At 45.7% G+C, this 26,912-nt stretch overlaps 3 protein-coding genes and 4 long non-coding RNA genes across 81 annotated transcripts in view; 2 read left to right on the top strand and 5 right to left on the bottom strand.

Annotated features, from left to right (window-relative positions):
• The window catches only part of LOC118379862 (zinc finger protein GLIS2-like), a 33,730-nt gene extending 14,307 nt beyond the window's left edge, over positions 1 to 19,423 (bottom strand). The window contains 2 exon segments of the mRNA XM_052519551.1: positions 86 to 299; positions 18,586 to 19,423. Of these exon segments, the coding sequence (XP_052375511.1) occupies positions 86 to 299; positions 18,586 to 18,669 (298 nt within the window). The 5' untranslated portion in view covers positions 18,670 to 19,423.
• On the bottom strand, positions 7,003 to 9,271 carry LOC127930138 (uncharacterized). Of its 5 annotated transcripts, none has more exons than XR_008136936.1 (3): positions 9,101 to 9,271; positions 7,360 to 7,808; positions 7,003 to 7,098 (listed from the first exon to the last, which is right to left on the bottom strand). It is a non-coding gene; the product is annotated as an uncharacterized LOC127930138 (long non-coding RNA). The 5 variants fall into 5 exon arrangements; XR_008136939.1 differs by lacking the exon at positions 9,101 to 9,271 and adding an exon at positions 7,993 to 8,034; XR_008136937.1 differs by lacking the exon at positions 9,101 to 9,271 and adding an exon at positions 7,970 to 8,029.
• Positions 9,345 to 10,626, top strand: LOC127930137 (uncharacterized). Of its 4 annotated transcripts, XR_008136933.1 has the most exons (5): positions 9,345 to 9,408; positions 9,601 to 9,888; positions 9,985 to 10,080; positions 10,139 to 10,234; positions 10,523 to 10,626. It is a non-coding gene; the product is annotated as an uncharacterized LOC127930137 (long non-coding RNA). The 4 variants fall into 4 exon arrangements; XR_008136935.1 differs by lacking the exon at positions 10,523 to 10,626 and having other exon boundaries at positions 10,033 to 10,080; positions 10,139 to 10,391; XR_008136934.1 differs by lacking the exon at positions 10,523 to 10,626 and having other exon boundaries at positions 9,985 to 10,032; positions 10,139 to 10,391.
• LOC127930132 (uncharacterized) lies at positions 10,912 to 13,772 on the bottom strand. Of its 2 annotated transcripts, XM_052519532.1 has the most exons (3): positions 12,122 to 13,772; positions 11,717 to 12,040; positions 10,912 to 11,635 (listed from the first exon to the last, which is right to left on the bottom strand). In XM_052519532.1, exons 1-3 carry the CDS (start codon positions 12,234 to 12,236, stop codon positions 11,376 to 11,378), a joined length of 699 nt encoding a protein of 232 aa, XP_052375492.1. In that variant the 5' UTR covers positions 12,237 to 13,772; the 3' UTR covers positions 10,912 to 11,375. The 2 variants fall into 2 exon arrangements, with proteins under 2 accessions (XP_052375492.1, XP_052375491.1); XM_052519531.1 differs by having other exon boundaries at positions 10,912 to 12,040.
• Positions 15,321 to 18,517, bottom strand: LOC127930133 (uncharacterized). 19 transcript variants are annotated; one of them, XM_052519539.1, is made up of 7 exons: positions 18,427 to 18,509; positions 18,116 to 18,159; positions 17,761 to 17,848; positions 17,607 to 17,672; positions 17,225 to 17,268; positions 17,071 to 17,158; positions 15,321 to 16,633 (listed from the first exon to the last, which is right to left on the bottom strand). In XM_052519539.1, the coding sequence occupies exon 7, from the start codon at positions 16,470 to 16,472 to the stop codon at positions 15,735 to 15,737; it is 738 nt and encodes a 245-aa protein (XP_052375499.1). In that variant the 5' UTR covers positions 16,473 to 16,633; positions 17,071 to 17,158; positions 17,225 to 17,268; positions 17,607 to 17,672; positions 17,761 to 17,848; positions 18,116 to 18,159; positions 18,427 to 18,509; the 3' UTR covers positions 15,321 to 15,734. The 19 variants fall into 19 exon arrangements, 17 of the variants coding, with proteins under 17 accessions (XP_052375499.1, XP_052375497.1, XP_052375498.1 ...); XM_052519537.1 differs by lacking the exons at positions 17,225 to 17,268; positions 18,116 to 18,159 and having other exon boundaries at positions 17,563 to 17,694; positions 17,761 to 17,804; positions 18,471 to 18,502; XM_052519538.1 differs by lacking the exons at positions 17,225 to 17,268; positions 18,116 to 18,159; positions 18,427 to 18,509 and adding an exon at positions 18,160 to 18,191 and having other exon boundaries at positions 17,563 to 17,694; positions 17,761 to 17,804.
• The window catches only part of LOC127930134 (uncharacterized), a 40,489-nt gene continuing 32,995 nt past the window's right edge, over positions 19,419 to 26,912 (bottom strand). Inside the window, exons 2-7 of one of the 49 annotated variants that reach the window (XR_008136928.1) lie at positions 21,374 to 21,564; positions 21,242 to 21,278; positions 20,987 to 21,009; positions 20,733 to 20,956; positions 19,898 to 20,697; positions 19,425 to 19,718 (exon numbers count right to left, since the gene is read on the bottom strand). This is a non-coding gene — a long non-coding RNA (uncharacterized LOC127930134). Of the gene's footprint in view, positions 19,856 to 19,897; positions 21,565 to 26,912 lie in introns of those variants that run through there. The other 48 variants (XR_008136899.1, XR_008136912.1, XR_008136917.1 and 45 more) reach the window with 48 other exon arrangements.
• Positions 21,572 to 22,396, top strand: LOC127930136 (uncharacterized). The gene is made up of 3 exons (XR_008136931.1): positions 21,572 to 21,722; positions 21,923 to 22,093; positions 22,315 to 22,396. It is a non-coding gene; the product is annotated as an uncharacterized LOC127930136 (long non-coding RNA).

Raw genomic sequence — 26,912 nt, 5'->3', positions numbered from 1 at the left:
GTGTGTGTGTGTGTGTGTGTGTGTGTGTGTGTGTGTGTGTGTGTGTGTGTGTGTGTGTGTGTGTGTGTGTGCGTGTGTCACCCACCTGTGTGTGGCGAGGCCGGGGAGGCGGGCACTATGACGGCTGTGCCATCATCAGCCATGCGGAGCTGCCGGGAGCGCTTGAAGGGTATCGGAGAGAGCGTGAGGGTGGGGGGTGGCCGTGCACCCCTGTCCCGCCCGTTGACACACCCCCGGGGGAGCATTAGGTCCAATGGCTCGTCCAGGGACAGCATGGCTGCAGCCCACGGATCTCCCACCTGCACAGACAACCAATCAGAGAAGGTCAGGTATTCAGTAGTGATGATGGGAAACATTTCTACACTTCCATATTGGGATATTATTTGGGGTAATACATCGTATTGTTTTGACAATGTGGTAATATTATTTTGCTCTAGGTGGCCGTACCTGCCTGGACCAAAACTCATTCATAACTTGTTCACTGTCTTCTTTTGAAATAGGGACACAATTTGTTTTCAGCACTTTATTTCCATGACTGATCAGAAGTCATTTTCTCATGTCTCTCTCTGTCTCTCTGCAGCAGACATAGTGAGCAATATGTTTGGAACATCCAATCACAAAATCACAGTATCAAATCACAATACATATTGTATCAGCACCAAAGTATCGTGAAAATATCATATTGTGAGGTCCCTGGAAATGGCCAGCCCTAGTATTCAGCCAATCATACTTGGAGAGAGTGGCCAGCCCTAGTATTCAGCCAATCATACATGGAGAGAGTGGCCAGCCCTAGTATTCAGCCAATCATACTTGGAGAGAGTGGCCAGCCCTAGTATTCAGCCAATCATACTTGGAGAGAGTGGCCAGCCCTAGTATTCAGCCAATCATACTTGGAGAGAGTGGCCAGCCCTAGTATTCAGCCAATCATGGAGAGAGTGGCCAGCCCTGTATTCAGCCAATCATACTTGAGAGTGGCCAGCCCTAGTATTCAGCCAATCATACTTGGAGAGAGTGGCCAGCCCTAGTATTCAGCCAATCATACTTGGAGAGAGTGGCCAGCCCTAGTATTCAGCCAATCATACTTGGAGAGAGTGGCCAGCCCTAGTATTCAGCCAATCATACTTGGAGAGAGTGGCCAGCCCTAGTATTCAGCCAATCATACTTGGAGAGAGTGGCCAGCCCTAGTATTCAGCCAATCATACTTGCCAATCAGCCAATCATACATGGAGAGAGTGGCCAGCCCTAGTATTCAGCCAATCATACTTGGAGAGAGTGGCCAGCCCTAGTATTCAGCCAATCATACTTGGAGAGAGTGGCCAGCCCTAGTATTCAGCCAATCTTACTTGGAGAGAGTGGCCAGCCCTAGTATTCAGCCAATCATACTTGGAGAGAGTGGCCAGCCCTAGTATTCAGCCAATCTTACTTGGAGAGAGTGCAATGGCACTATTCCCACAGACTTCCGACCTGCACAGAGATAGTGGTTAGAGCGATGGGTCAGTAACCAGAAGGTTGCAAGATGGAATCCCAGAGTTGACAAGGTAAAAATGTGTCATTCTGCCCCTGAACAAGGCAGTTAACCCACTGTTCCTAGACCGTCGTTGAAAATAAGAATTGCCTAGTTAAATAAAGGTTAAATAAAATAATAATTGAATGTGGGTGTTAATATCAAATACACTTATTTCATATAATATTACCGGTAAATGACTGGTATGGTCGATGCCAATGATTTATACTGTAACAGCAAAGTAATTCAGTGTTTTTAACAACTTGTAATAATGTGATGACCAATGAACAGAGCGAGTCAGTAAAGGTGTGGTTAAGTAATGGCTCTGTTTAGGTTAGAAGGTGTTCAGGTTAGAAGATGACCTCTGTTTAATACAGGGACAGGTTAGAAGATGACCTCTGTTTAATACAGGGACAGGTTAGAGGATGACCTCTGTTTAATATAGGGACAGGTTAGAAGATGACCTCTGTTTAATACAGGGACAGGTTAGAGGATGACCTCTGTTTAATACAGGGACAGGTTAGAGGATGACCTCTGTTTAATACAGGGACAGGTTAGAGGATGACCTCTGTTTAATACAGGGACAGGTTAGAGGATGACCTCTGTTTAATACAGGGACAGGTTAGAGGATGACCTCTGTTTAATACAGGGACATGTTAGAGGATGACCTCTGTTTAATACAGGGACAGGTTAGAAGATGACCTCTGTTTAATACAGGGACAGGTTAGAAGATGACCTCTGTTTAATACAGGGACAGGTTAGAGGATGACCTCTGTTTAATACAGGGACAGGTTAGAAGATGACCTCTGTTTAATACAGGGACAGGTTAGAAGATGACCTCTGTTTAATACAGGGACAGGTTAGAAGATGACCTCTGTTTAATACAGGGACAGGTTAGAAGATGACCTCTGTTTAATACAGGGACAGGTTAGAAGATGACCTCTGTTTAATACAGGGACAGGTTAGAAGATGACCTCTGTTTAATACAGGGACAGGTTAGAGGATGACCTCTGTTTAATACAGGGACAGGTTAGAGGATGACCTCTGTTTAATACAGGGACAGGTTAGAGGATGACCTCTGTTTAATACAGGGACAGGTTAGAAGATGACCTCTGTTTAATACAGGGACAGGTTAGAAGATGACCTCTGTTTAATACAGGGACAGGTTAGAAGATGACCTCTGTTTAATACAGGGACAGGTTAGAAGATGACCTCTGTTTAATACAGGGACAGGTTAGAGGATGACCTCTGTTTAATACAGGGACAGGTTAGAGGATGACCTCTGTTTAATACAGGGACAGGTTAGAGGATGACCTCTGTTTAATACAGGGACAGGTTTTAATACAGGGACAGGTTATGACCTCTGTTTAATACAGGGACAGGTTAGAAGATGACCTCTGTTTAATACAGGGACAGGTTAGAGGATGACCTCTGTTTAATACAGGGACAGGTTAGAGGATGACCTCTGTTTAATACAGGGACAGGTTAGAGGATGACCTCTGTTTAATACAGGGACAGGTTAGAGGATGACCTCTGTTTAATACAGGGACAGGTTAGAGGATGACCTCTGTTTAATACAGGGACAGGTTAGAGGATGACCTCTGTTTAATACAGGGACAGGTTAGAGGATGACCTCTGTTTAATACAGGGACAGGTTAGAAGATGACCTCTGTTTAATACAGGGACAGGTTAGAGGATGACCTCTGTTTAATACAGGGACAGGTTAGAAGATGACCTCTGTTTAATACAGGGACAGGTTAGAAGATGACCTCTGTTTAATACAGGGACAGGTTAGAAGATGACCTCTGTTTAATACAGGGACAGGTTAGAGGATGACCTCTGTTTAATACAGGGACAGGTTAGAGGATGACCTCTGTTTAATACAGGGACAGGTTAGAGGATGACCTCTGTTTAATACAGGGACAGGTTAGAGGATGACCTCTGTTTAATACAGGGACAGGTTAGAGGATGACCTCTGTTTAATACAGGGACAGGTTAGAAGATGACCTCTGTTTAATACAGGGACAGGTTAGAGGATGACCTCTGTTTAATACAGGGACAGGTTAGAGGATGACCTCTGTTTAATACAGGGACAGGTTAGAGGATGACCTCTGTTTAATACAGGGACAGGTTAGAGGATGACCTCTGTTTAATACAGGGACAGGTTAGAGGATGACCTCTGTTTAATACAGGGACAGGTTAGAGGATGACCTCTGTTTAATACAGGGACAGGTTAGAGGATGACCTCTGTTTACCTGTTTAGGGACAGGTTAGAGGATGACCTCTGTTTAATACAGGGACAGGTTAGAGGATGACCTCTGTTTAATACAGGGACAGGTTAGAGGATGACCTCTGTTTAATACCCAGGTTAGACTGACCTCTGTTTAATACCCACAGGTTAACTGACACTGTTTTACCCAGGTAACTGACCTCTGTTTAATACAGGGACAGGTTAGAGGATGACCTCTGTTTAATACAGGGACAGGTTAGAGGATGACCGGCTTACCCATAACTACACTGCCTTACCCATAACTACACTGCCTTACCCATAACTACACTGCCTTACCCATAACTACACTGCCTTACCCATAACTACACTGCCTTACCCATAACTACACTGCCTTGCCCATAATCACACCGCTTTACCCAAAACTACACTTCCTTACCCATAACTACACTGCCTTACCCATAACTACACTGCTTTACCCATAACTACACTGCCTTACCCATAACTACACCACCTTACCCATAACTACACTGCCTTACCCTGCCTCCTAGAAATGCACATGCACATGCACACTCAAACAAAACACACACTGTCCTCCCTCCTCCCTCCCTCCCCCTCCCCACCACACTGTCTTCCCTCCCCCTCCCCCGACATGCGCCCCCCCACACACACACTGTCCTCCCCCTTCCCTACACTGTCCTCCCCCTCCCCACCACACTACACACTCTCCCAGTGTCCTCTCCCTCCTGTGACCTTTGCTCACACACTCTTCCACAGGAATGTCTACAATCCAATCCAGATGCTCACCCTGACCCCTCCACCCCACTACCTCCCTCCGGCCACTGCCCTCTAGCCCCCCTGGCCAGCACCTCCCAATCGCTATGGACCTTGCAGCCCCACTGTTTATGAACCCCCCTCTCAGCCCATCATCCCCCACTCAGTTTCACTTTACACACACACACACACACAAACACAAACACACACAGAAACACAGAGTACATTTTGACAGAATTCTGCATGCGGAGTCTCAATTGGGTGTTTGTCCCATTTGGGGACAGGTTAGAATTTCTGTTTAATGGTTGGTGAGTGACCCCTGACCTCACAACCAGGTTAGAGGGCAACTCTCTCTTTAATCTTTCTCTCTCTTTCTCTCAGGGACAGGTTTGACTCTCTCACTTTCTCTCTCAGGTTTTCCTCTCTTTCTACAGGGACTCTTAATTCAATTTCAATATCTCTCTCTGTCCCTCTGTTTAATCTCAGGTTAGAGGATCCCTCAGTAACAGTACTGTCTATATTTCTGCCACACAGCTCTAATACACACACGGATCTACTCCTGCCCCCAGCTAACACATAAACAAACACACGCACAAGCAATTATCCTACTGTAATTTCCACAAATCCTGCCCTGGCTTCTCTCTCCCTCTCCTTTCTCTCTCTCTCTCTCTAAAACACACACTCACTCTCTCTCTTTCTCTCTCTGTCTGTCACACACACACACCCCCACACATACTCACACTCACTCACTCATACACATACTTACACAAACACAGAGCTGCAGCGGCGGTGCAGAACTGAATGGTGGGTCTTTGAGAGCGAGTTTGGCCAGGGGCCACATGAGGAGAAGCTGTGTCTGGGAGGGGTCACCAAGTTCAGCCACCCCACCACCACAACCCAGCCCAGGGGGATAACAGGCCTGATCAGCAGGAGATAGCAGGGGATGACACACACACAGGAGGGAAAACACACACAGAGCGGAACACACACACCCACATACACACACACAGGAGGGAAAACACACAGAGCGGAACACACACACCCACATACACACACACAGGAGGGAAACACACAGAGAGAGGAACACACACACCCACATACACACACACAGGAGGGAAACACACAGAGAGAGCGAGACACACACACAGAGAGAGGAACACACACACCCACATACACACACACAGGAGGGAAAACACACACACAGGAGGGTAAACACACACAGAGAGCCGGGACATACACAAACAGAGCGGGACACACACACACACACACACAGGAGGGCAACACACACAGAGAGCGGGACATACACAAACAGAGCGGGACACACACACACACACAGGAGGGCAACACACACAGAGAGAGCACTCAACTAACAGAGAGCGGGACATACACAAACAGAGCGGGACACACACACACACACACAGGAGGGCAACACACACAGAGAGCGGGACATACAAACACAAAGAGCACTCAACTAACAGAGAGCGGGACACACAAACACAAACTCTGCAGAGTTACCACAATACATGTGTTCTAATCTAAAGACACAAATAACTGACATGTGGATACCTGTAACATAACCTAGTGGAGACCTGTAACCATAACTACACCACCTGTAACCATAACCTAGTGGAGACCTTACCCTGCCTCCTAGAAATGCACATGCACATGTCAAACAAAACCTAGTGGAGACTCCCTGTCCATAACCTAGTGGAGACCTGTAACATAACCTCCCCTGGAGACCTGTAACCCCCTACAGACCTGTCCTAACCTTCCCTGGACTGACCTCCCCCTAACATAACCTAGTGGAGACCTTTGCTCACACACCTTCCAGTGGAGAATGTCCTGTAACATAACCTAGTGGAGACCTGTAACATAACCTAGTGGAGACCTGTAACATAACCCCCACTGGAGACCTGTAACATAACCTAGTGGAGACCTGTAACACAGTGGAGAAACACTAGTGTACACCTGTAACATAACCTAGTGGAGACCTGTAACATAACCTAGTGGAGACCATTTGTAACATAACATGGTTAGTGGAGACCTGTAACATAACCAGTGGAGACCTGTAACATAACCCTCTTTCTCTCTCACTTTCTGGAGACCTGTTAATTAATTTCAATATCTCTCCCCTAGTGGAGACCTGTAACATAACCTAGTTTCTGAGACCTGTAACATAACCTAGTGGAGACCTGTAACATAACCTACATAAACAAACACACGACCTGCAATTATCCTACTGTAATTTCCACAAATCCTGTGGAGACCTGTAACATAACCTAGTGGAGACCTGTAACATAACCTAGTGGAAACCTGTAACATAACCTAGTGGAGACCTGTAACATAACCCCCACAGTGGAGACCTGTAACATAACCTAGTGGAGACCTTAACAAACAGAGTGGAGACCTGCAAACTGAATGGTGGGTCTTTGAGAGCATAAGGGGCCACATGAGTGGGGAGGGGTCACCAGAGACCAGCTAGTGACACACACACAGAGGACCTGTAACATAACCTAGTGGAGACCTGTAACATAACCTAGTGGAGACCTGTAACATAACCTAGTGGAGACCTGTAACATAACCTAGTGGAGACCTGTAACATAACAGAGTGGAACACACACACCCACATAACCTAGGGAGACCTGTAACATAACCTAGTGGAGACCTGTAACATAACCTAGTGGAGACCTGTAACATAACCTAGTGGAGACACTGTAACATAACCTAGTGGAGACATGTAACATAACCTAGTGGAGACCTGTAACATAACCTAGTGGAGACCTGTAACATAACCTAGTGGAGACACTGTAACATAACCTAGTGGAGACCTGTAACATAACCAAATAGTGGAGACCTGTAACATAACCTAGTGGAGACCTGTAACATAACCTAGTGGAGACCTGTAACATAACCTAGTGGAGACCTGTAACATAACCTAGTGGAGACCTGTAACATAACCTAGTGGAGACCTGTAACATAACCTAGTGGAGACCTGTAACATAACCTAGTGGAGACCTGTAACATAACCTAGTGGAGACCTGTAACATAACCTAGTGGAGACCTGTAACATAACCTAGTGGAGACCTGTAACATAACCTAGTGGAGACCTGTAACATAACCTAGTGGAGACCTGTAACATAACCTAGTGGAGACCTGTAACATAACCTAGTGGAGACCTGTAACATAACCTAGTGGAGACCTGTAACATAACCTAGTGGAGACCTGTAACATAACCTAGTGGAGACCTGTAACATAACCTAGTGGAGACCTGTAACATAACCTAGTGGAGACCTGTAACATAACCTAGTGTGTAACATAACCTAGTGGAGACCTGTAACATAACCTAGTGGAGACCTGTAACATAACCTAGTGGAGACCTGTAACATAACCTAGTGGAGACCTGTAACATAACCTATAACCTGTGGAGACCTGTAACATAACCTAGTGGAGACCTGTAACATAACCTAGTGGAGACCTGTAACATAACCTAGTGGAGACCTGTAACATAACCTAGTGGAGACCTGTAACATAATCTAGTGGAGACCTGTAACATAACCTAGTGGAGACCTGTAACATAACCTAGTGGAGACCTGTAACATAACCTAGTGGAGACCTGTAACATAACATCATACTTGATTCCAACCTCTCTTTTAAAAAGCATGTGAAAAAGGTAATTCAAATAACTAAATTCAATCTAGCTAATTTCCGATTTATACGAAATTGTTTGACTACAGAGGTAGCAAAACTATACTTCAAATCTATGATACTCCCCCACTTAACATACTGCTTGACTAGTTGGGCCCAAGCTTGCTGTACAACATAAAACCAATTCAGTCTGTCTACAAACAGGCTCTCAAAGTGCTTGATAGGAAGCCCAATAGCCATCATCATTGTCACATCCTTAGAAAACATGAGCTCTTGAGTTGGGAAAATCTTGTAAATACACCGACGCATGTCTTGTATTCAAGATCCTTAATGGCCTGGCTCCCCTCCAAAGGTGCATTTTTGTTAAACAGAAAACCCAGAAAGGTGCATATGGCAGCAGATCCACAAGGTCTGCCATGAGAGGTGACTGTATAGTTCCCCTAGTGGAAAAGCACCTTTAGTAAATCTGCATTCTCTGCTGAGAAAGCTTAATATGTACAGAATACATGTCTTGCTGCTGCCATCAGACACATCATAACTGCACCACATATCAGACTTTCAAAAATGCTTGAAGACATGGCTAAAGGTCAATCAGAACCTGTGAACATGGTCCCTAGCTAATGTGTTGCTGCTGATGTTGTAATATGAGGTATGAAACACTTTGTTGCTTTCATGAATTTTGTCTTGGTGCTTTTTGTTCTATGTTGCTCTGTCTGTATGATATGTCTTGTCTTGTCCTATGTTGCTATGTAATATGTCTAGATGGTGCTATTGTCTATATTGTAATTGTTTTTAATAACCTGCCCAGGGACTGCGGTTGAAAATTAGCCGGCTGGCTAAAACCGGCACTTTTACTGAAACGTTGATTAATGTGCACTGTCCCTGTAAAAAATAAAATAAACTAAAATAAACTAAACTAAAACTAACCTAGTGGAGACCTGTAACATAACCTAGTGGAGACCTGTAACATAACCTAGTGGAGACCTGTAACATAACCTAGTCAGATGTAAATGGAGTCCTTCAAACATTTTTCAAAGCACAGCAATACAAACCATATGTGTTGGAGGTACAGATCATAATGTCTTGCTGCTGAAAGGTGCATTGGTAATATGAGGTACAGATCATAATGTCTTGCTGCAGAAAGGTGCATTGGTAATATGAGGTACAGATCATAATGTCTTGCTGCAGAAAGGTGCATTGGTAATATAAGGTACAGATCATAATGTCTTGCTGCAGAAAGGTGCATTGGTAATATAAGGTACAGATCATAATGTCTTGCTGCAGAAAGGTGCATTGGTAATATAAGGTACAGATCATAATGTCTTGCTGCTGAAAGGTGCATTGGTAATATGAGGTACAGATCATAATGTCTTGCTGCTGAAAGGTGCATTGGTAATATGAGGTACAGATCATAATGTCTTGCTGCTGAAAGGTGCATTGGTAATATGAGGTACAGATCATAATGTCTTGCTGCTGAAAGGTGCATTGGTAATATGAGGTACAGATCATAATGTCTTGCTGCTGAAAGGTGCATTGGTAATATGAGGTACAGATCATAATGTCTTGCTGCAGAAAGGTGCATTGGTAATATGAGGTACAGATCATAATGTCTTGCTGCTGAAAGGTGCATTGGTAATATGAGGTACAGATCATAATGTCTTGCTGCTGAAAGGTGCATTGGTAATATGAGGTACAGATCATAATGTCTTGCTGCAGAAAGGTGCATTGGTAATATGAGGTACAGATCATAATGTCTTGCTGCAGAAAGGTGCATTGGTAATATGAGGTACAGATCATAATGTCTTGCTGCTGAAAGGTGCATTGGTAATATGAGGTACAGATCATAATGTCTTGCTGCTGAAAGGTGCATTGGTAATATGAGGTACAGATCATAATGTCTTGCTGCTGAAAGGTGCATTGGTAATATGAGGTACAGATCATAATGTCTTGCTGCTGAATCATAATGTCTTGTGCATTGGTAATATGAGGTACAGATCATAATGTCTTGCTGCAGAAAGGTGCATTGGTAATATGAGGTACAGATCATAATGTCTTGCTGCTGAAAGGTGCATTGGTAATATGAGGTACAGATCATAATGTCTTGCTGCAGAAAGGTGCATTGGTAATATGAGGTACAGATCATAATGTCTTGCTGCTGAAAGGTGCATTGGTAATATGAGGTACAGATCATAATGTCTTGCTGCAGAAAGGTGCATTGGTAATATGAGGTACAGATCATAATGTCTTGCTGCTGAAAGGTGCATTGGTAATATAAGGTACAGATCATAATGTCTTGCTGCTGAAAGGTGCATTGGTAATATGAGGTACAGATCATAATGTCTTGCTGCAGAAAGGTGCATTGGTAATATGAGGTACAGATCATAATGCCTTGCTGCAGAAAGGTGCATTGGTAATATGAGGTACTCTCTCGCAAGGTGACGCCATCTGCCAAGTTCATTAGGAAATGTCTAATCATGAAATACCCATACAACGTCCAGACAACATATAACCAAAAAGTATACACAGAATGACATTGTTACTGATGGCATTCTGCCCATGGTCAGGTTGGTATCAGGTCAGTAAGAGAAGTTAATATACAATCTGTTGTATCTCCTGTCTCTTGCTGTCTGGCTCACTTTCAGAGCAATCAGGTCACATTGGTGGGCACTAGAACCTATCCTTTCAAAGGACACTAGCCCCACCCTAGATCATAACCCTAAAAACTTATGTGGGGCTAAACCACGCCTACCACCCCTCTGATTGGTCCTTTGGTCATTTGAGTCCTTCCCGGGGATTCATTTTAATACTGACTCACCTGTATAATGTATTGATGTTCCCAGAGGTAGAGTAGTAGTAGGAGATAGGTATAGCCTTCACAAGAACTTAATCATTTTCATGTGTTTGATATCTAATTCAGAGTAATGTCCTACAGTGACCTGTGTCTCCCACCTTGAAAGTGTGTGTGTGTACGTGTGTACATGTGTGTTCTCTGTCCTGACAGATTCCAACAGCTTATATCTGTCTAACCCCACATATGTCAACACTACAAGGCAATCACCTGCTTCATACACACTCCAGCCACAGACTGATAAACACACACAACATCACATGATGTTGGAATAAGAGTGTGTTGTAACCTGACCAATGAGGTAGAAGATGGATAAGAATGGATAGTGGATACCAGACCTGCATTCAAATAGTATTTGAATACTAATAATTTAAACTTTAGCCGCGCTTGATTGAGCTTATCACACTCACGGAAAGTGTGCCACAAATGCCCTGGCTCCGTCTCCCTCCCTTCTCCCTCTGTCTGCTTCTCTGACCTCCTGAGAGTCTGGGTACATGTGGTAACTTCATCAAGCCTCGGCCAGCAGAGTAGATCTCCCTCTGGCTGCTTCTCTGACCTCCTGAGAGTCTGGGTACATGTGGTAACTTCATCAAGCCTCGGCCAGCAGAGTAGATCTCCCTCTGTCTGCTTCTCTGACCTCCTGAGAGTCTGGGTACATGTGGTAACTTCATCAAGCCTCGGCCAGCAGAGTAGATCTCCCTCTGTTTGCTTCTCTGACCTCCTGAGAGTCTGGGTACATGTGGTAACTTCATCAAGCCTCGGCCAGCAGAGTAGATCTCCCTCTGTCTGCTTCTCTGACCTCCTGAGAGTCTGGGTACATGTGGTAACTTCATCAAGCCTCTCCCAGCAGAGTAGATCTCCCTCTGTCTGCTTCTCTGACCTCCTGAGAGTCTGGGTACATGTGGTAACTTCATCAAGCCTCTCCCAGCAGAGTAGATCTCCCTCTGTCTGCTTCTCTGACCTCCTGAGAGTCTGGGTACATGTGGTAACTTCATCAAGCCTCTCCCAGCAGGGTAGATCTCCCTCTGTCTGCTTCTCTGACCTCCTGAGAGTCTGGGTACATGTGGTAACTTCATCAAGCCTCGGCCAGCAGAGTAGATCTCCCTCTGTCTGCTTCTCGGACCTCCTGAGAGTCTGGGTACATGTGGTAACTTCATCAAGCCTCTCCCAGCAGAGTAGATCTCCCTCTGTCTGCTTCTCTGACCTCCTGAGAGTCTGGGTACATGTGGTAACTTCATCAAGCCTCTCCCAGCAGAGTAGATCTCCCTCTAAGTTGTGTAACTCACATCACACACTGCCAACGTGTTTATGTTTGTTTATGCAGCAGAAAGCCCCCCGTCATCCCCTTTAAACGGTCAAATCCCTCCCTGTGATGCCTAGTCACTTTACCCCGATACATATCTACCTGTTTCACTCCAGTATCCCTGCACATTGTAAATATGGTATTGGAACTGACCCTGTATATAACTTCTTACTTTCTCCTGTTCTTCTTATTTTTTATTTCAGTGTGTTTCTGTTCTACCTTGTGTTGTTTGTAGTGTTACATTGATATTGAATACTGCATTGTTGGGTTTTTTGTTGAAAGGCATTTCTGTACTTCTGCACGTGACTTTAAAACTGGAAATGGTCCCTGACCCCCCCATCAGATCCCTTCCTGTGGCTGATGGTCCTATCACTGTTCTCTGTTCTCCGTGCTGCCTGGGGCAGAATCCACTGTGGGGGTCTGGACACAAAAGCCCCTCTTATATCCCACACACCCCAGTAGCTCCACGTGTAAACCATTACAAGACCTGACCTGAGGACAGATGCTATACATCATCTTCTCTTCCCCTTTTTTTAACTAGCCCAACCCTGCTAACATTAGCCTGGTCTCAGATCTGTGCTGTCTTGCCAACTCCTATGGTTATTTACGCCAAACAGTGACAATAACCATAGGAGTTAGCAAGCTGTCACCCTATAAACTGAGCAATCCAACAGTGGTACAGCCCAGGCTGTCATACAGGCTGGGTTGGAATGTTGCAATACCCTGGAAAAAGGGGGGTGATGGAGAGACATTCTAAGGATACTGTTAAAGCTGTATCTATAAAATGTCTCAAAGAGTCCTATGTAACAGTTCACTGTACATGACAGCAATCATCTCTCACGAATAGAATGATGAATAGCATGTGATCGGCCCTTTAGAAATACTAGGCACATTCAGAGCAACTATAAAATAGTCCCCTCTTGAGTTCCACCGGGCCATACTGTTCTCATGTCCCCGTTTAGTACTAGAGGGTATGTTGACAAAGTGAATCAGTGGTGCTGGAAATGAATGACTCCGCTGCATGTTGATTCACCTCAGGATACCCTCTCTTTACAGTAATGACTTTGGAGAAGGGCCCTGGCTGGAAGTGAGTTAGTGTGGATTCTAGAACCAGCGGAGGTCAGAAGGAAGGGGGAGCTAGCTGGCCCTGTGTGTGTTTCTGTGTGTGATTCTGTGTGTGTGTGTGTGTGTTTCTGTGTGTGTGTGTGTGTTTCTGTGTGTGTGTGTGTGTGTGTTTCTGTGTGTGAGTGTGTGTTTCTGTGTTTGTTTCTGTGTGTGAGTGTGTGTTTCTGTGTTTGTTTCTGTGTGTGTGTGTGTGTTTCTGTGTGTGTGTGTGTGTGTTTCTGTGTGTGTGTGTGTGTGTGTTTCTGTGTGTGTGTGTGTGTGTGTGTGTGTGTGTGTGTGTGTGTGTGTGTGTGTGTGTGTGTGTGTGTGTGTGTGTGTGTGTGTGTGTTTGTGTGTGTGTGTGTGTGTTTCTGTGTTTGTGTGTTGTGTGTGTGTGTGTGTGTGTGTGTGTGTGTGTGTGTGTGTGTGTGTGTGTGTGTGTGTGTGTGTGTGTGTGTGTGTGTGTGTGTGTGTGTGTGTGTGTGTGTGCGTGCGTGCGTGTACGGCCCAGTCAGTGATTTAGGAGGGGGCAGTGGCGGGATGACGAGAGGCTGTGAAGTTTGGGGAAGGGGTGTTGCTCGGCCCCTGTGCAGACTTCCTCACTCAGCCGTGGGGTCGCTAGCCTCTTTGAAAGGCGGCTTTGTGCCCCTCCGGAGCCCCCCCTCTCGCCCCTGCCAAGGCAAAGCAAACACAGGCTGTAACAGCTGAATGAGAGCGAGGGGGGTGAGGAGAGTGAATGAGAGGTCTGTGTCTCCTCTGTTTTACCTCCCTTTCCCATCCTATTCCAGGTTATTTTCTGCCTCCCCTGTAAGGAAGTACCCAACTCAACACACTTCCCTTTGGCACTTTGGAAAGGTGAGGTGAGGGTGGGGAGAGGTAATGCATATGCTGGGTGGTGGGCAAGTCAGAGCGATGGTTGGGTGAGGTGGAAGGTCATATGGGGGGAGAGCTGGAAGGTCACATGGGGGGAGAGGTAGAAGGTGACATGGGGAGATGTAGAAGGTGACATGGGGGGAGAGGTGGAAGGTAACATGGGGGGGAGAGGTAGAAGGTCACATGGGGGAGAGGTAGAAGGTCACATGGGGGAGAGGTAGAAGGTCACATGGGGGAGGTGGAAGGTCGAAGGTCACATGGGGGAGAGGTGGAAGGTCACATGGGGGAGAGGTGGAAGATCACATGGGGGAGAGGTAGAAGGTCACATGGGGAGATGTAGAAGGTGACAAGGGAGGAGAGGTGGAAGGTCACATGGGGGAGAGGTAGAAGTGCACATGGGGGGAGAGGTGGAAGGTCACATGGGGGAGAGGTAGAAAGTCACATGGGGGAGAGGTAGAAGGTCACATGGGGGAGAGGTGGAAGGTCACATGGGGGAGAGATGGAAGGTCACATGGGGGAGATGTGGAAGGTCACATGGGGGAGAGGTGGAAGGTCACATGGGGGAGAGATGGAAGGTCACATGGGGGAGATGTGGAAGGTGACATGGGGGGAGAGGTGGAAGGTAACATGCGGGAGAGGTGAGGGTGAGTTGGATGGTGGGTGGGTGGGTGGGAGCTAGATTAGGTGAAGGGTCAGGAGGATGTAGTGGGATGGGGTGTTTCAACACCTCTACTGTTCCAGGCTGGATCAGAGATGACCTCTGACCCTGCTCTGACCTACTGATCTTTACCCTATTATATCAGATTAGATATACACTTAGTGTTATATTTCAGCGTAGCAAGACACTGTGGATACTGGAGTAGGTTCTGAAAGAAATTAATCTATGGTATAACAAGACCAAAATGATGTCATGGATGGATCTCGTGAGTTTGTGTGTGTGTGTGTGTGTGTGTGTGTGTGTGTGTGTGTGCGTGCGTGCGTGCGTGCGTGCGTGCGTGTGTGTGTGTGTGTGAGATCATAACCCCCTCTCTGAGCCTGATTGTAACTGATCCCCCCCCTGCTGTGGCCTGCAGGAGGGACCTCTCTCAGTGCTTCCACACACACTGGCTGTGATCCTATCCCACAATCCAAGGCCTCAGAGGGAGGTCCTCCTGTGTCCCAGTCCTGGTTCTCACACACATTCACAGAAGCAGCTGAACTGTTGACTTCTTCCCTCAGCCCCAACCACCATTATCTTATGTTATCTGGAAGGGATTACTCTCATGCTCAACCCTCTTGCATTAGTTATGATAACATTTATGGGTCAGCCATAACGTGGAGGTCTATAATGTGTCCTCATCAGGGAGCAGTCTCTTTGCAGTTTCCATGAGGTTTTAGTGTTAGCAATGGCACTGAGTGAAACTTTTTTATTTAACCTTTATTTAACTAGGCAGGTCAGTTAAGAACAAATTCTTATTTACAATGACAGCCTAAGAACAGCCTTGTTCAGGGGCAGCATGACAGCCTTGTTCAGGAGCAGCATGACAGCCTTGTTCAGGGGCAGTATGACAGCCTTGTTCAGGGGCAGCATGACAGCCTTGTTCAGGAGCAGCATGACAGCCTTGTTCAGGGGCAGTATGACAGCCTTGTTCAGGGGCAGTATGACAGCCTTGTTCAGGGGCAGCATGACAGCCTTGTTCAGGAGCAGCATGACAGCCTTGTTCAGGGGCAGTATGACAGCCTTGTTCAGGGGCAGTATGACAGCCTTGTTCAGGGGCAGCATGACAGCCTTGTTCAGGGGCAGTATGACAGCCTTGTTCAGGGGCAGCATGACAGCCTTGTTCAGGGGCAGCATGACAGCCTTGTTCAGGGGCAGCATGACAGCCTTGTTCAGGGGCAGTATGACAGCCTTGTTCAGGGGCAGCATGACAGCCTTGTTCAGGGGCAGCATGACAGCCTTGTTCAGGGGCAGCATGACAGCCTTGTTCAGGGGCAGCATGACAGCCTTGTTCAGGGGCAGCATGACAGCCTTGTTCAGGGGCAGCATGACAGCCTTGTTCAGGGGCAGCATGACAGCCTTGTTCAGGGGCAGTATGACAGCCTTGTTCAGGGGCAGTATGACAGCCTTGTTCAGGGGCAGCATGACAGCCTTGTTCAGGGGCAGTATGACAGCCTTGTTCAGGGGCAGTATGACAGCCTTGTTCAGGGGCAGCATGACAGATTTTTATCAGCTCGGGTATTCTTGCAACCTTTCTGTTACTGGCCCAATGCTCTAACCACTAGGCTACCTGTCTCTAACCACCTGGCTACCTGTCTCTAACCACCAGGCTACCTGTCTCTAACCACCAGGATACCTGTCTCTAACCACCAGGCTACCTGTCTCTAACCACCGGGCTACCTGTCTCTAACCACCAGGCTACCTGTCTCTAACCACTAGGCTACCTGTCTCTAACCACCAGGCTACCTGTCTCTAACCACCAGGCTACCTGTCTCCTGTCTCTAACCACCAGGCTACCTGTCTCTAACCACCAGGCTACCTGTCTCTAACCACCAGGCTACCTGTCTCTAACCACCAGGCTACCTGTCTCTAACCACCAGGCTACCTGTCTCTAACCACCAGGCTCCAGCCTCTGACCACCAGGCTAAACCACCAGGCTACCTGTCTCTAACCACCAGGCTACCTGTCTCTAACCACCAGGCTACCTGTCTCTAACCACCAGGCTACCTGCCTCTAACCACCAGGCTACCTGCCTCTAACCACCAGGCTACCTGCCTCTAACCACCAGGCTACCTGCCTCTAACCACCAGGCTACCTGTCTCTAACCACCAGGCTACCTGCCTCTAACCACCAGGCTACCTGTCTCTAACCACCAGGCTACCTGCCTCTAACCACCAGGCTACCTGCCTCTAACCACCAGGCTACCTGTCTCTAACCACCAGGCTACCTGTCTCTAACCACCAGGCTACCTGTCTCTAACCACCAGGCTACCTGCCTCTAACCACCAGGCTACCTGCCTCTAACCACCAGGCTACCTGTCTCTAACCACCAGGCTACCTGTCTCTAACCACCAGGCTACCTGTCTCTAACCACCAGGCTACCTGTCTCTAACCACCAGGCTACCTGTCTCTAACCACCAGGCTACCTGTCTCTAACCACCAGGCTACCTGTCTCTAACCACCAGGCTACCTGGCTACCTGTCTCTAACCACCAGGCTACCTGTCTCTAACCACCAGGCTACCTGTCTCTAACCACCAGGCTACCTGTCTCTAACCACCAGGCTACCTGTCTCTAACCACCAGGCTACCTGTCTCTAACCACCAGGCTACCTGTCTCTAACCACCAGGCTACCTGTCTCTAACCACCAGGCTACCTGCCTCTAACCACCAGGCTACCTGTCTCTAACCACCAGGCTACCTGTCTCTAACCACCAGGCTACCTGTCTCTAACCACCAGGCTACCTGTCTCTAACCACCAGGCTACCTGTCTCTAACCACCAGGCTACCTGCCTCTAACCACCAGGCTACCTGCCTCTAACCACCAGGCTACCTGCCTCTAACCACCAGGCTACCTGTCTCTAACCACCAGGCTACCTGTCTCTAACCACCAGGCTACCTGTCTCTAACCACCAGGCTACCTGTCTCTAACCACCAGGCTACCTGTCTCTAACCACCAGGCTACCTGTCTCTAACCACCAGGCTACCTGTCTCTAACCACCAGGCTACCTGTCTCTGGCTACCTCTCTAACCACCAGGCTACCTGTCTCTAACCACCAGGCTAGGCTACCTGGCTACCTGTCTCTAACCACCAGGCTACCTGTCTCTAACCACCAGGCTACCTGCCTCTAACCACCAGGCTACCTGCCTCTAACCACCAGGCTACCTGTCTCTAACCACCAGGCTACCTGTCTCTAACCACCAGGCTACCTGCCTCTAACCACCAGGCTACCTGCTCTAACCACCAGGCTACCTGGCTACCTGTCTCTAACCACCAGGCTACCTGCCTCAACCACCAGGCTACCTGTCTCTAACCACCAGGCTGCCTCCTAACCACCAGGCTACCTGTCTCTAACCACCAGGCTACCTGTCTCTAACCACCAGGCTACCTGTCTCTAACCACCAGGCTACCTGTTTCTAACCACCAGGCTACCTGCCTCTAACCACCAGGCTACCTGCCTCTAACCACCAGGCTACCTGTCTCTAACCACCAGGCTACCTGTCTCTAACCACCAGGCTACCTGCCTCTAACCACCAGGCTACCTGTCTCTAACCACCAGGCTACCTGCCGCCCCTGAGGTCATTTGACACATAATGGCATCCGTTGTTCACACCTCAAGCAAGTCACTTTGCAGTGGAGCTGTGTCCAGACCCTCCCGTAACCCAGACGACGCTGGGCCCGCTGTGCACCGCCTCATGGGTCTCTCAGTCACTGCTGGCTGTGCTCAACTATGATGAGTCTGGTTTAGTCAGGCTGTACACCTAGAACAGGATGCAGTAGATATCTTTAGTAAACATACAAAAGGTATATCTTGGCCACTAACCTGAGCAAATTCTAGCCTGTACTGTTTTAGCAACTCCTATGGTTATTGTCACGCTAAACAGAGAATGACCAAATAAATCTGTCGCCAGGCTACAATTTGCCTTCCACTATTGAACCCATACGACGGACTTCTCCTTTCTGACCTTTTCTTTTAGTGTCTCACTCTTCCACTTCTCTCTCCCTCTCGCTTCCTCTCACCTTCTCTCCCCCCCTTCTCCATCCTTCTTTCGGGGCAGGAGTTCTGACTGTCCCCTCCTCCCTGACACATACACACCCAAACCACAACCTCAACATACCCCCTCCTCCCCTGTCCCATCACTCAACAATGACATGCACACACACACTCTGAGTTGAGAGATGTTTTTCTTCTCAGCCAGCCACCTCCTCAGATAGGAAACCTCAGTTTCCCCTCAGCCTCCACTGGGCCTCTCTCTCAGTCTATCTCTCCCCCTCTTTCTGACTTTCCTTTCCCTTTCTCACAATTGTTTTCTCTAATTTTCTCTGCCCTCTCTCCTCCTGTCTTTAATTTTTCTCAACACCCTCCCCCTTCCTCCTTCCCTGGATAGTTTGCTATTTCTATTTTTCCATTCTCTCTCTCTCTCTCTCTCTCTCTCTCTCTCTCTCTCTCTCTCTCTTATGTCATAATTCTGTAAGTGAACCTTGTCCTTTCTGACCCAAGACTCCTCCCCTCTCTGTGTTTTCTTCTTTCTGTCAATACATACCTCACACTTCCTCTTTCTGTCAATACATACCTCACACTTCCTCTTTCTGCCAATACATACATCACACTTCATACATACCTCACACTTCCCTTCCTCTTTCTGTCAATACATACCTCATACTTCTTCTTTCTATCAATATATACCTCACACTTCCTCTTTCTATCAATACATACCTCACACTTCATACATACCTCACACTTCCCTTCCTTTTTCTGTCAATACATACCTCACACTTCCTCTTTCTGTCAATACATACCTCACACTTCCTCTTTCTGCCAATACATACATCACACTTCATACATACCTCACACTTCCCTTCCTCTTTCTGCCAATACATACCTCACTTATTCTTTCTATCAATACATACCTCACACTTCATACATTCCTCTTTCTGCCAATACATACCTCATACTTATTCTTTCTATCAATATATACCTAACACTTCATACATACCTCACACTTCCCTTCCTCTTTCTGCCAATACATACCTCACACTTCCTCTTTCTATCAATACATTCCCCACACTTCCTCTTTCTGTCAATACATACATCACACTTCCTCTTTCTATCAATACATACCTCACACTTCATACATACCTCACACTTCCCTTCCTCTTTCTGCCAATACATACCTCATACTTATTCTTTCTATCAATATATACCTAACACTTCCTCTTTCTATCAATACATACCTCACACTTCCCTTCCTCTTTTTGTCAATACATTCCTCACACTTCCTCTTTCCGTCAATACATACCTCACACTTCCCTTCCTCTTTCTGCCAATACATACCTCATACGTTTCTTTCTCTTTCTGCCAATACATACCTCACACTTCTCTTCCTCTTTCTATCAATACATACCTCACACTTCCTCTTTCTATCAATACATACCTCACACTTCTCTTCCTCTTTCTATCAATACATACCTCACACTTCCTCTTTCTATCAATATATACCTCACACTTCCTCTTTCTATCAATACATACCTCACACTTCCTCTTTCTATCAATACATACCTCACACTTCCTCTTTATATCAATACATACCTCACACTTTCTCTTTCTATCAATACATACCTCACACTTTCCTTCCTCTTTCTGTCAATACATACCTCACACTTCCCTTCCTCTTTCTGCCAATACATACCTCACACTTTCCTTCCTCTTTCTGCCAATACATACCTCACACTTTCCTTCCTCTTTCTGCCAATACATACCTCACACTTCCCTTCCTCTTTCTATCAATACATACCTCACACTTCCTCTTTCTATCAATACATACCTCACACCTCTTTCTATCAATATATACCTCACACTTCCTCTTTCTATCAATACATACATCACACCTCCTCTTTCTATCAATACATACATCACACCTCCTCTTTCTATCAATACATACCTCACACTTCCCTTCCTCTTTCTATCAATACATACTTCAGACCTCCTCTTTCTATCAATACATACTTCACACCTCCTCTTTCTATCAATACATACCTCACACTTCCCTTCCTCTTTCTATCAATACATACCTCACACTTTCCTTCCTCTTTCTGTCAATACATACCTCACACTTCACTTCCTCTTTCTGCCAATACATACCTCACACTTTCCTTCCTCTTTCTGCCAATACATACCTCACACTTCCCTTCCTCTTTCTATCAATACATACCTCACACTTCCTCTTTCTATCAATACATACCTCACACCTCTTTCTATCAATATATACCTCACACTTCCTCTTTCTATCAATACATACATCACACCTCCTCTTTCTATCAATACATACATCACACCTCCTCTTTCTATCAATACATACCTCACACTTCCCTTCCTCTTTCTATCAATACATACTTCACACCTCCTCTTTCTATCAATACATACCTCACACTTCCCTTCCTCTTTCTATCAATACATACTTCACACCTCCTCTTTCTATCAATACATACTTCACACCTCCTCTTTCTATCAATACATACCTCACACTTCCCTTCCTCGTTCAGGCTCCACAAAAACACACACAGAAACGTATAGGGAGGGGCTGAGGGGAGACTGAAAACAGAGAGAGGGAGAGAGAGAGTTAGTGTTTTTGTTTTTACCATCCTTATGGTAACCAGTTGTCCTCACAAGGATAGTAAAACAAGGAAGATTTGGACAAGTGGGGACATTTTGCTGGTCCCCACAAGGGAAAAGGCCATTTTAGGCTTAAGGTTAGGAGTTAGCGTTAAGGTTAGGAGTTAGAGTTAAGGTTAGGAGTTAGGGTTAAGGTTAGGAGTTAGGGTTAAGGTTAGGCGTTAGTTAGGGTTAAGGTTAGGAGTTAGGGTTAAGGTTAGGAGTTAGGGTTAAGGTTAGGAGTTAGGTTAAGGTTAGGAGTTAGGAGTTAGAGTTAAGGTTAGGAGTTAGAGTTAAGGTTAGGAGTTAGAGTTAAGGTTAGGAGTTAGGGTTAAGGTTAGGAGTTAGGGTTAAGGTTAGGAGTTAGGGTTAAGGTTAGGAGTTAGGGTTAAGGTTAGGAGTTAGGGTTAAGGTTAGGAGTTAGAGTTAAGGTTAGGAGTTAGAGTTAAGGTTAGGAGTTAGAGTTAAGGTTAGGAGTTAGAGTTGAGGTTAAGGTTAGGAGTTAGGGTTAAGGTTAGGAGTTAGAGTTAAGGTTAGGAGTTAGGGTTAGGAGTTAGGGTTAAGGTTAGGAGTTAGAGTTAAGGTTAAGGTTAGGAGTTAGGGTTAAGGTTAGGAGTTAGAGTTAGAGTTAAGGTTAGGAGTTAGAGTTAGAGTTAAGGTTAGGAGTTAGGGTTAGGAGTTAGGGTTAAGGTTAGGAGTTAGGGTTAAGGTTAGGAGTTAGGGTTAAGGTTAGGAGTTAGGGTTAAGGTTAGGAGTTAGGGTTAAGGTTAGGAGTTAGGGTTAGGTTAGTTAGGGTTAGGGTTAGGAGTTAGGGTTAAGGTTAGGAGTTAGGAGTTAAGGTTAGGAGTTAGGTTAAGGTTAGGAGTTAGGTTAAGGTTAGGTTAGGGTTAGTTAGGAGTTAAGGTTAGGAGTTAGGGTTAAGGTTAGGAGTTAGGTTAGTTAGGAGTTAGGGTTAAGTTAGGAGTTAGAGGTTAGGAGTTAGGTTAAGGTTAGGAGTTAGGTTAGTTAAGGTTAGGAGTTAGGGTTAAGGTTAGGGTTAGTTAGGAGTTAGGGTTAAGGTTAGGAGTTAGGGTTAGGTTAGGAGTTAGGAGTTAGAAAGGTTTAGGGTTAGAGTTATTAGGAGTTAGGGTTAGGAGTTAGGGTTAGGTTAGGAGTTAGGGTTAGGTTAGGAGTTAGAGTTAAGGTTAGGAGTTAGGGTTAAGGTTAGGAGTTAGGGTTAAGGTAAGTTAAATTAGGGTTAAGGTTAGGAGTTAGGTTAAGGTTAGGAGTTAGAGTTAAGGTTAGGAGTTAGATACAAGGTTAGGAGTTTTAAGGTTAGGAGTCTAGACAACCCACAAGGATTAGCAAAACAGTGAGGGTTAAGAACATTGGGTTGGTTATTTTCCTGAGGGATCAATGGAGGCTGAGAGCTCAGAGAGGTCACCTGCTACGATTCAATGAGAGGAAGACAACAATGTGAGTAGAGACTAATTATAATAAGAAAGCATGTCAACTGGACCAATAAATTAATAGATAAATATATTTTATTTTCTAAGACAACACAACATTGCAGCAAAACATGACAACATAGCATGGTAGCAACACAACATGACAACAACACGGTAGCAACACAACATGACAACAACATGGTAGCAACACAACATGACAACAACATGGTAGCAACACAACATGACAACAACACGGTAGCAACACAACATGACAACAACATGGTAGCAACACAACATGACAACAACACGGTAGCAACACAACATGACAACAACATGGTAGCAACACAACATGACAACAACACGGTAGCAACACAACATGGTAGCAGCACAAACATGGTACAAACATGCCTAAAAACAGCACAAAGGCCAAGAAGATAAAGACAACAATATATCACGCGAAGCAGCCTCAAATGTCAGTAAGAGTGTCCATGATTGAGACTGAATGAAGAGATTGAGATAAAACTGTCCAGTTTGAGTGTTGCTTGCAGCTCATTCCAGTCGCCAGCTGCAGCGAACTGAAAAGAGGAGCGACCCAGGGATGTGTGTGCTTTGGGGATCTTTAACATTATGTGACTGGCAGAACAGGTGTTGTATGTGGAGGATGAGGGCTGCAGTAGGTATCTCAGATAGGGGGAGTGAGGCCTATGAGGGTTTTATAAATAAGCATCAACCAGTGGGTCTTGCGACGGGTATACAGAGATGACCAGTTTACATAGGAGTATAGAGTGCAGTGATGTGTCCTATAAGGAGCATTATTGGTGGCAAATCTGATGGCTGAATGGTAAAGAATACATTAATAATGTAGTAAATAATGATAAATCACACCAAGGGATTAAGTGCTGCCTTTAAGGTTGGGTTTAGGTTAGGGGTTAGGGTTAGGGGTTAGGGAAAATAGGATTTTGAATGGGAATCAATTGTTTGTTCCCGACATGGACAGCAAAACAAACGTGTGTGTGTATGAGATTGAGAGAGAGAGAGAGAGAGAGAGAGTGTGTGAGAGAGAGAGAGAGAGAGAGAGAGAGGAGATGAGAGAGTGGGTCTTGCTGAGAGAGAGAGAGTTTAGAGGAGAGAGAGAGAGAGAGAGAGAGAGAGAGAGAGAGAGAGAGAGAGAGAGAGAGAGAGAGAGAGAGAGAGAGAGAGAGAGAGAGAGAGAGAGAGAGAGAGAGAGAGAGAGAGAGAGAGAGAGAGAGAGAGAGAGAGAGAGAGAGAGAGAGAGAGAGAGAGAGAGAGAGAGAGAGAGAGAGAGAGAGAGAGAGAGAGAGAGAGAGAGAGAGAGAGAGAGAGAGAGAGAGAGAGGGAGGGAGAAAGAGAAACAGAGGGCACTTACTGCAACAGGAACCCTCTTACTGAGCTACGGATGGCCCCCAGACAAAACTCTCAGATGGAGGAAAGAGGGAAGGTGGTAGGAGGGAGGAAGGGAGGGAGAAGAAGGAGAGAGAGGGAGTGAGAGATGACAGTAGAGCATGAGAGAGAGTAGGAGGGCCCGTGTAGTGGATTTAGTTGTCAAAGGCCAGCACTAACTTGGAATGGGGGGGCAACATGTCTCTTTCAGGCCCAGTATCACTGTTCGACCCAAACAGAGAGCTAGTCTGAGAAGAGTGGATTGGCAGTGTTTTCACACTCTGGCTGAGTCTGCCAAGGCCTGGGTTACAACACACTGCCTGACCTGACTTGACTCTGGGGCAGGAGGGAGGGAGGTGGTAAGGGGTAAATACTGTATATATAAATGGTAGACATAGGTATTATTGACAAAAAGGAGAGTGACAGAGAGAGAGAAAAGGTGGGGAGAGGGTAGGGGTAGCAGCCAGGACTGTGGTCTTCAGTTCTGGCTTCGGGCGAGGAAACTTCTTCTCCCAGGCAGCAGCAGACACTTTTATTAACTGAGATCTGTCGTGTGTGTGTGTCTCAAAAGGAATACTTTCTCCCTTTCACCAAGACTGGACCCGTGATCAGATCTGGTTTCTGGTGTTTGCTTTAGCCTGCCTGGAGTGCCAGATGGGCGGGGTTTGTAGTTTTGGGACTTTTCCATTGCAACAGGCAAGCTCAACCAAGCACAGATAAAGTATGCAAAAGTTCAACAAGTATTTGTACCCGGGTCTATTTGAAATATCATGTATTATCTTACCTACCTTAAGAAATCCATGTTTTAATACAAAAAGCTTAATCAACCTGTCCACCCACAGTATCACTACCCAAACCATGGTGGTTTGTCAAATATGCTAACACATGCACTCATATGTAAACAGTCAACCCCCTGGGTAGGCGAGTCACTGCTATGCAGATGCTTACCTTCACTAACGCTAGCTAGCGCTTTAGGCTAGAGGTCGACCAATTATGATTTTTCAACGCCGATACCGATTATTGGAGGACCAAAAAAGGCGATACCGATTTTAAATGTTTTTTTTTATTTGTAATAATGACAATTACAACAATACTGAATGAACACTTATTTTAACTTAATATAATACACCAATAAAACCAATTTAGCCTCAAATAAATAATGAAACATGTTCAATTTGGTTTAAATAATGCAAAAACAAAGTGTTGGAGAAGAAAGTAAAAGTGCAATATTTGCCATGTAAGAAAGCTAAAGTTTAAGTTCCTTGCTCAGAACATGAGAACATATGAAAGCTGGTGGTTCCTTTTAACATGAGTCTTCAATATTCCCAGGTAAGAAGTTTTAGGTTGTAGTTATTATAGGAATTATAGGACTATTTCCCTCTATGCCATTTGTATTTAATTAACAGTTGACTATTGGATGTTCTTATAGTCACTTTAGTATTGCCAGTGTAACAGTATAGCTTCCGTCCCTCTCCTCGCTCCTCCCTACGCACAACGAAGAGCTGCTGGCAAAACGCACGAGAGTGCTGTTTGAATAAATGTTTACACGCCTGCTTCTGCCTACCACCTCTCAGTCAGATACTTAGATACTTGTATGCTTGTATGCTCATTCAGATTATATGCAATGCAGGACACGCTAGATAATATCGAGTAATATCATCAACCATGTGTAGTTAACTAGTGATAATGATTGATTGTTTTTTATAAGATAAGTTTAATGCTAGCTAGCAACTTACCTTGGCTTACTGCATTTGCGTAACAGGCAGTCTCCTTGTGGAGTGCAACGGGAGAGAGGCAGGTCGTTATTGCGTTGGACTAGTTTGGATTGGATTCCCCGAGCTGACAAGGTGAAAATCTGTCGTTCTGCTCCTGAACGAGGCAGTTAACCCACCGTTTCTAGGCCGTCATTGAAAATAAGAATGTTCTTAACTGACTTGCCTCGTTAAATAAAGATGAAATAAAGGTGTAAAAAAAGAAAAAACAACACCGATTTCCGATTGTTATGTAAACTTGAAATCGGCCCTAATTAATCGGCCATTCCAATTAATCGGTCGACCTCTACTGTAGGCACATAGTACAACAGGAATAGAGGCTTTGAAAAGACCTGAGTAATCTGACAATGACGTGGACTATTTCACAACAAGCCAGTCCCTACTACACACAGAGCACCACACTAAGCAGAATAACAGCAGGAGAGACCACCAGGGAGAGAGGAAGAGAGAGTTCTGTTCTACAACCACCTAAAAGGAAAACGATTCCCTTCCACTTCTGTAACAAAGCCATCACCTACAGAGAAATGAACCTGGAGAAGAGCCCCCTAAGCAAGCTGGTCCTGGGACCCCACAGAGCCCCAGGACAGCAACAGTTACACCCAGCCAAATCATGAGAAAACAAAAAGATCATTACTTGACACATTGGTTAAGAATTAACAAAGAAACAAAGCAAACTAGAATGCTATTT

This window comes from Oncorhynchus keta, chromosome 5 (assembly GCF_023373465.1).
Source record: "Oncorhynchus keta strain PuntledgeMale-10-30-2019 chromosome 5, Oket_V2, whole genome shotgun sequence".
Lineage (NCBI taxonomy): Eukaryota > Metazoa > Chordata > Actinopteri > Salmoniformes > Salmonidae > Oncorhynchus > Oncorhynchus keta.
The sequence above is the reverse complement of the archived record's forward strand: the minus strand, read 5'-3'. Positions and strand labels throughout refer to the sequence as shown.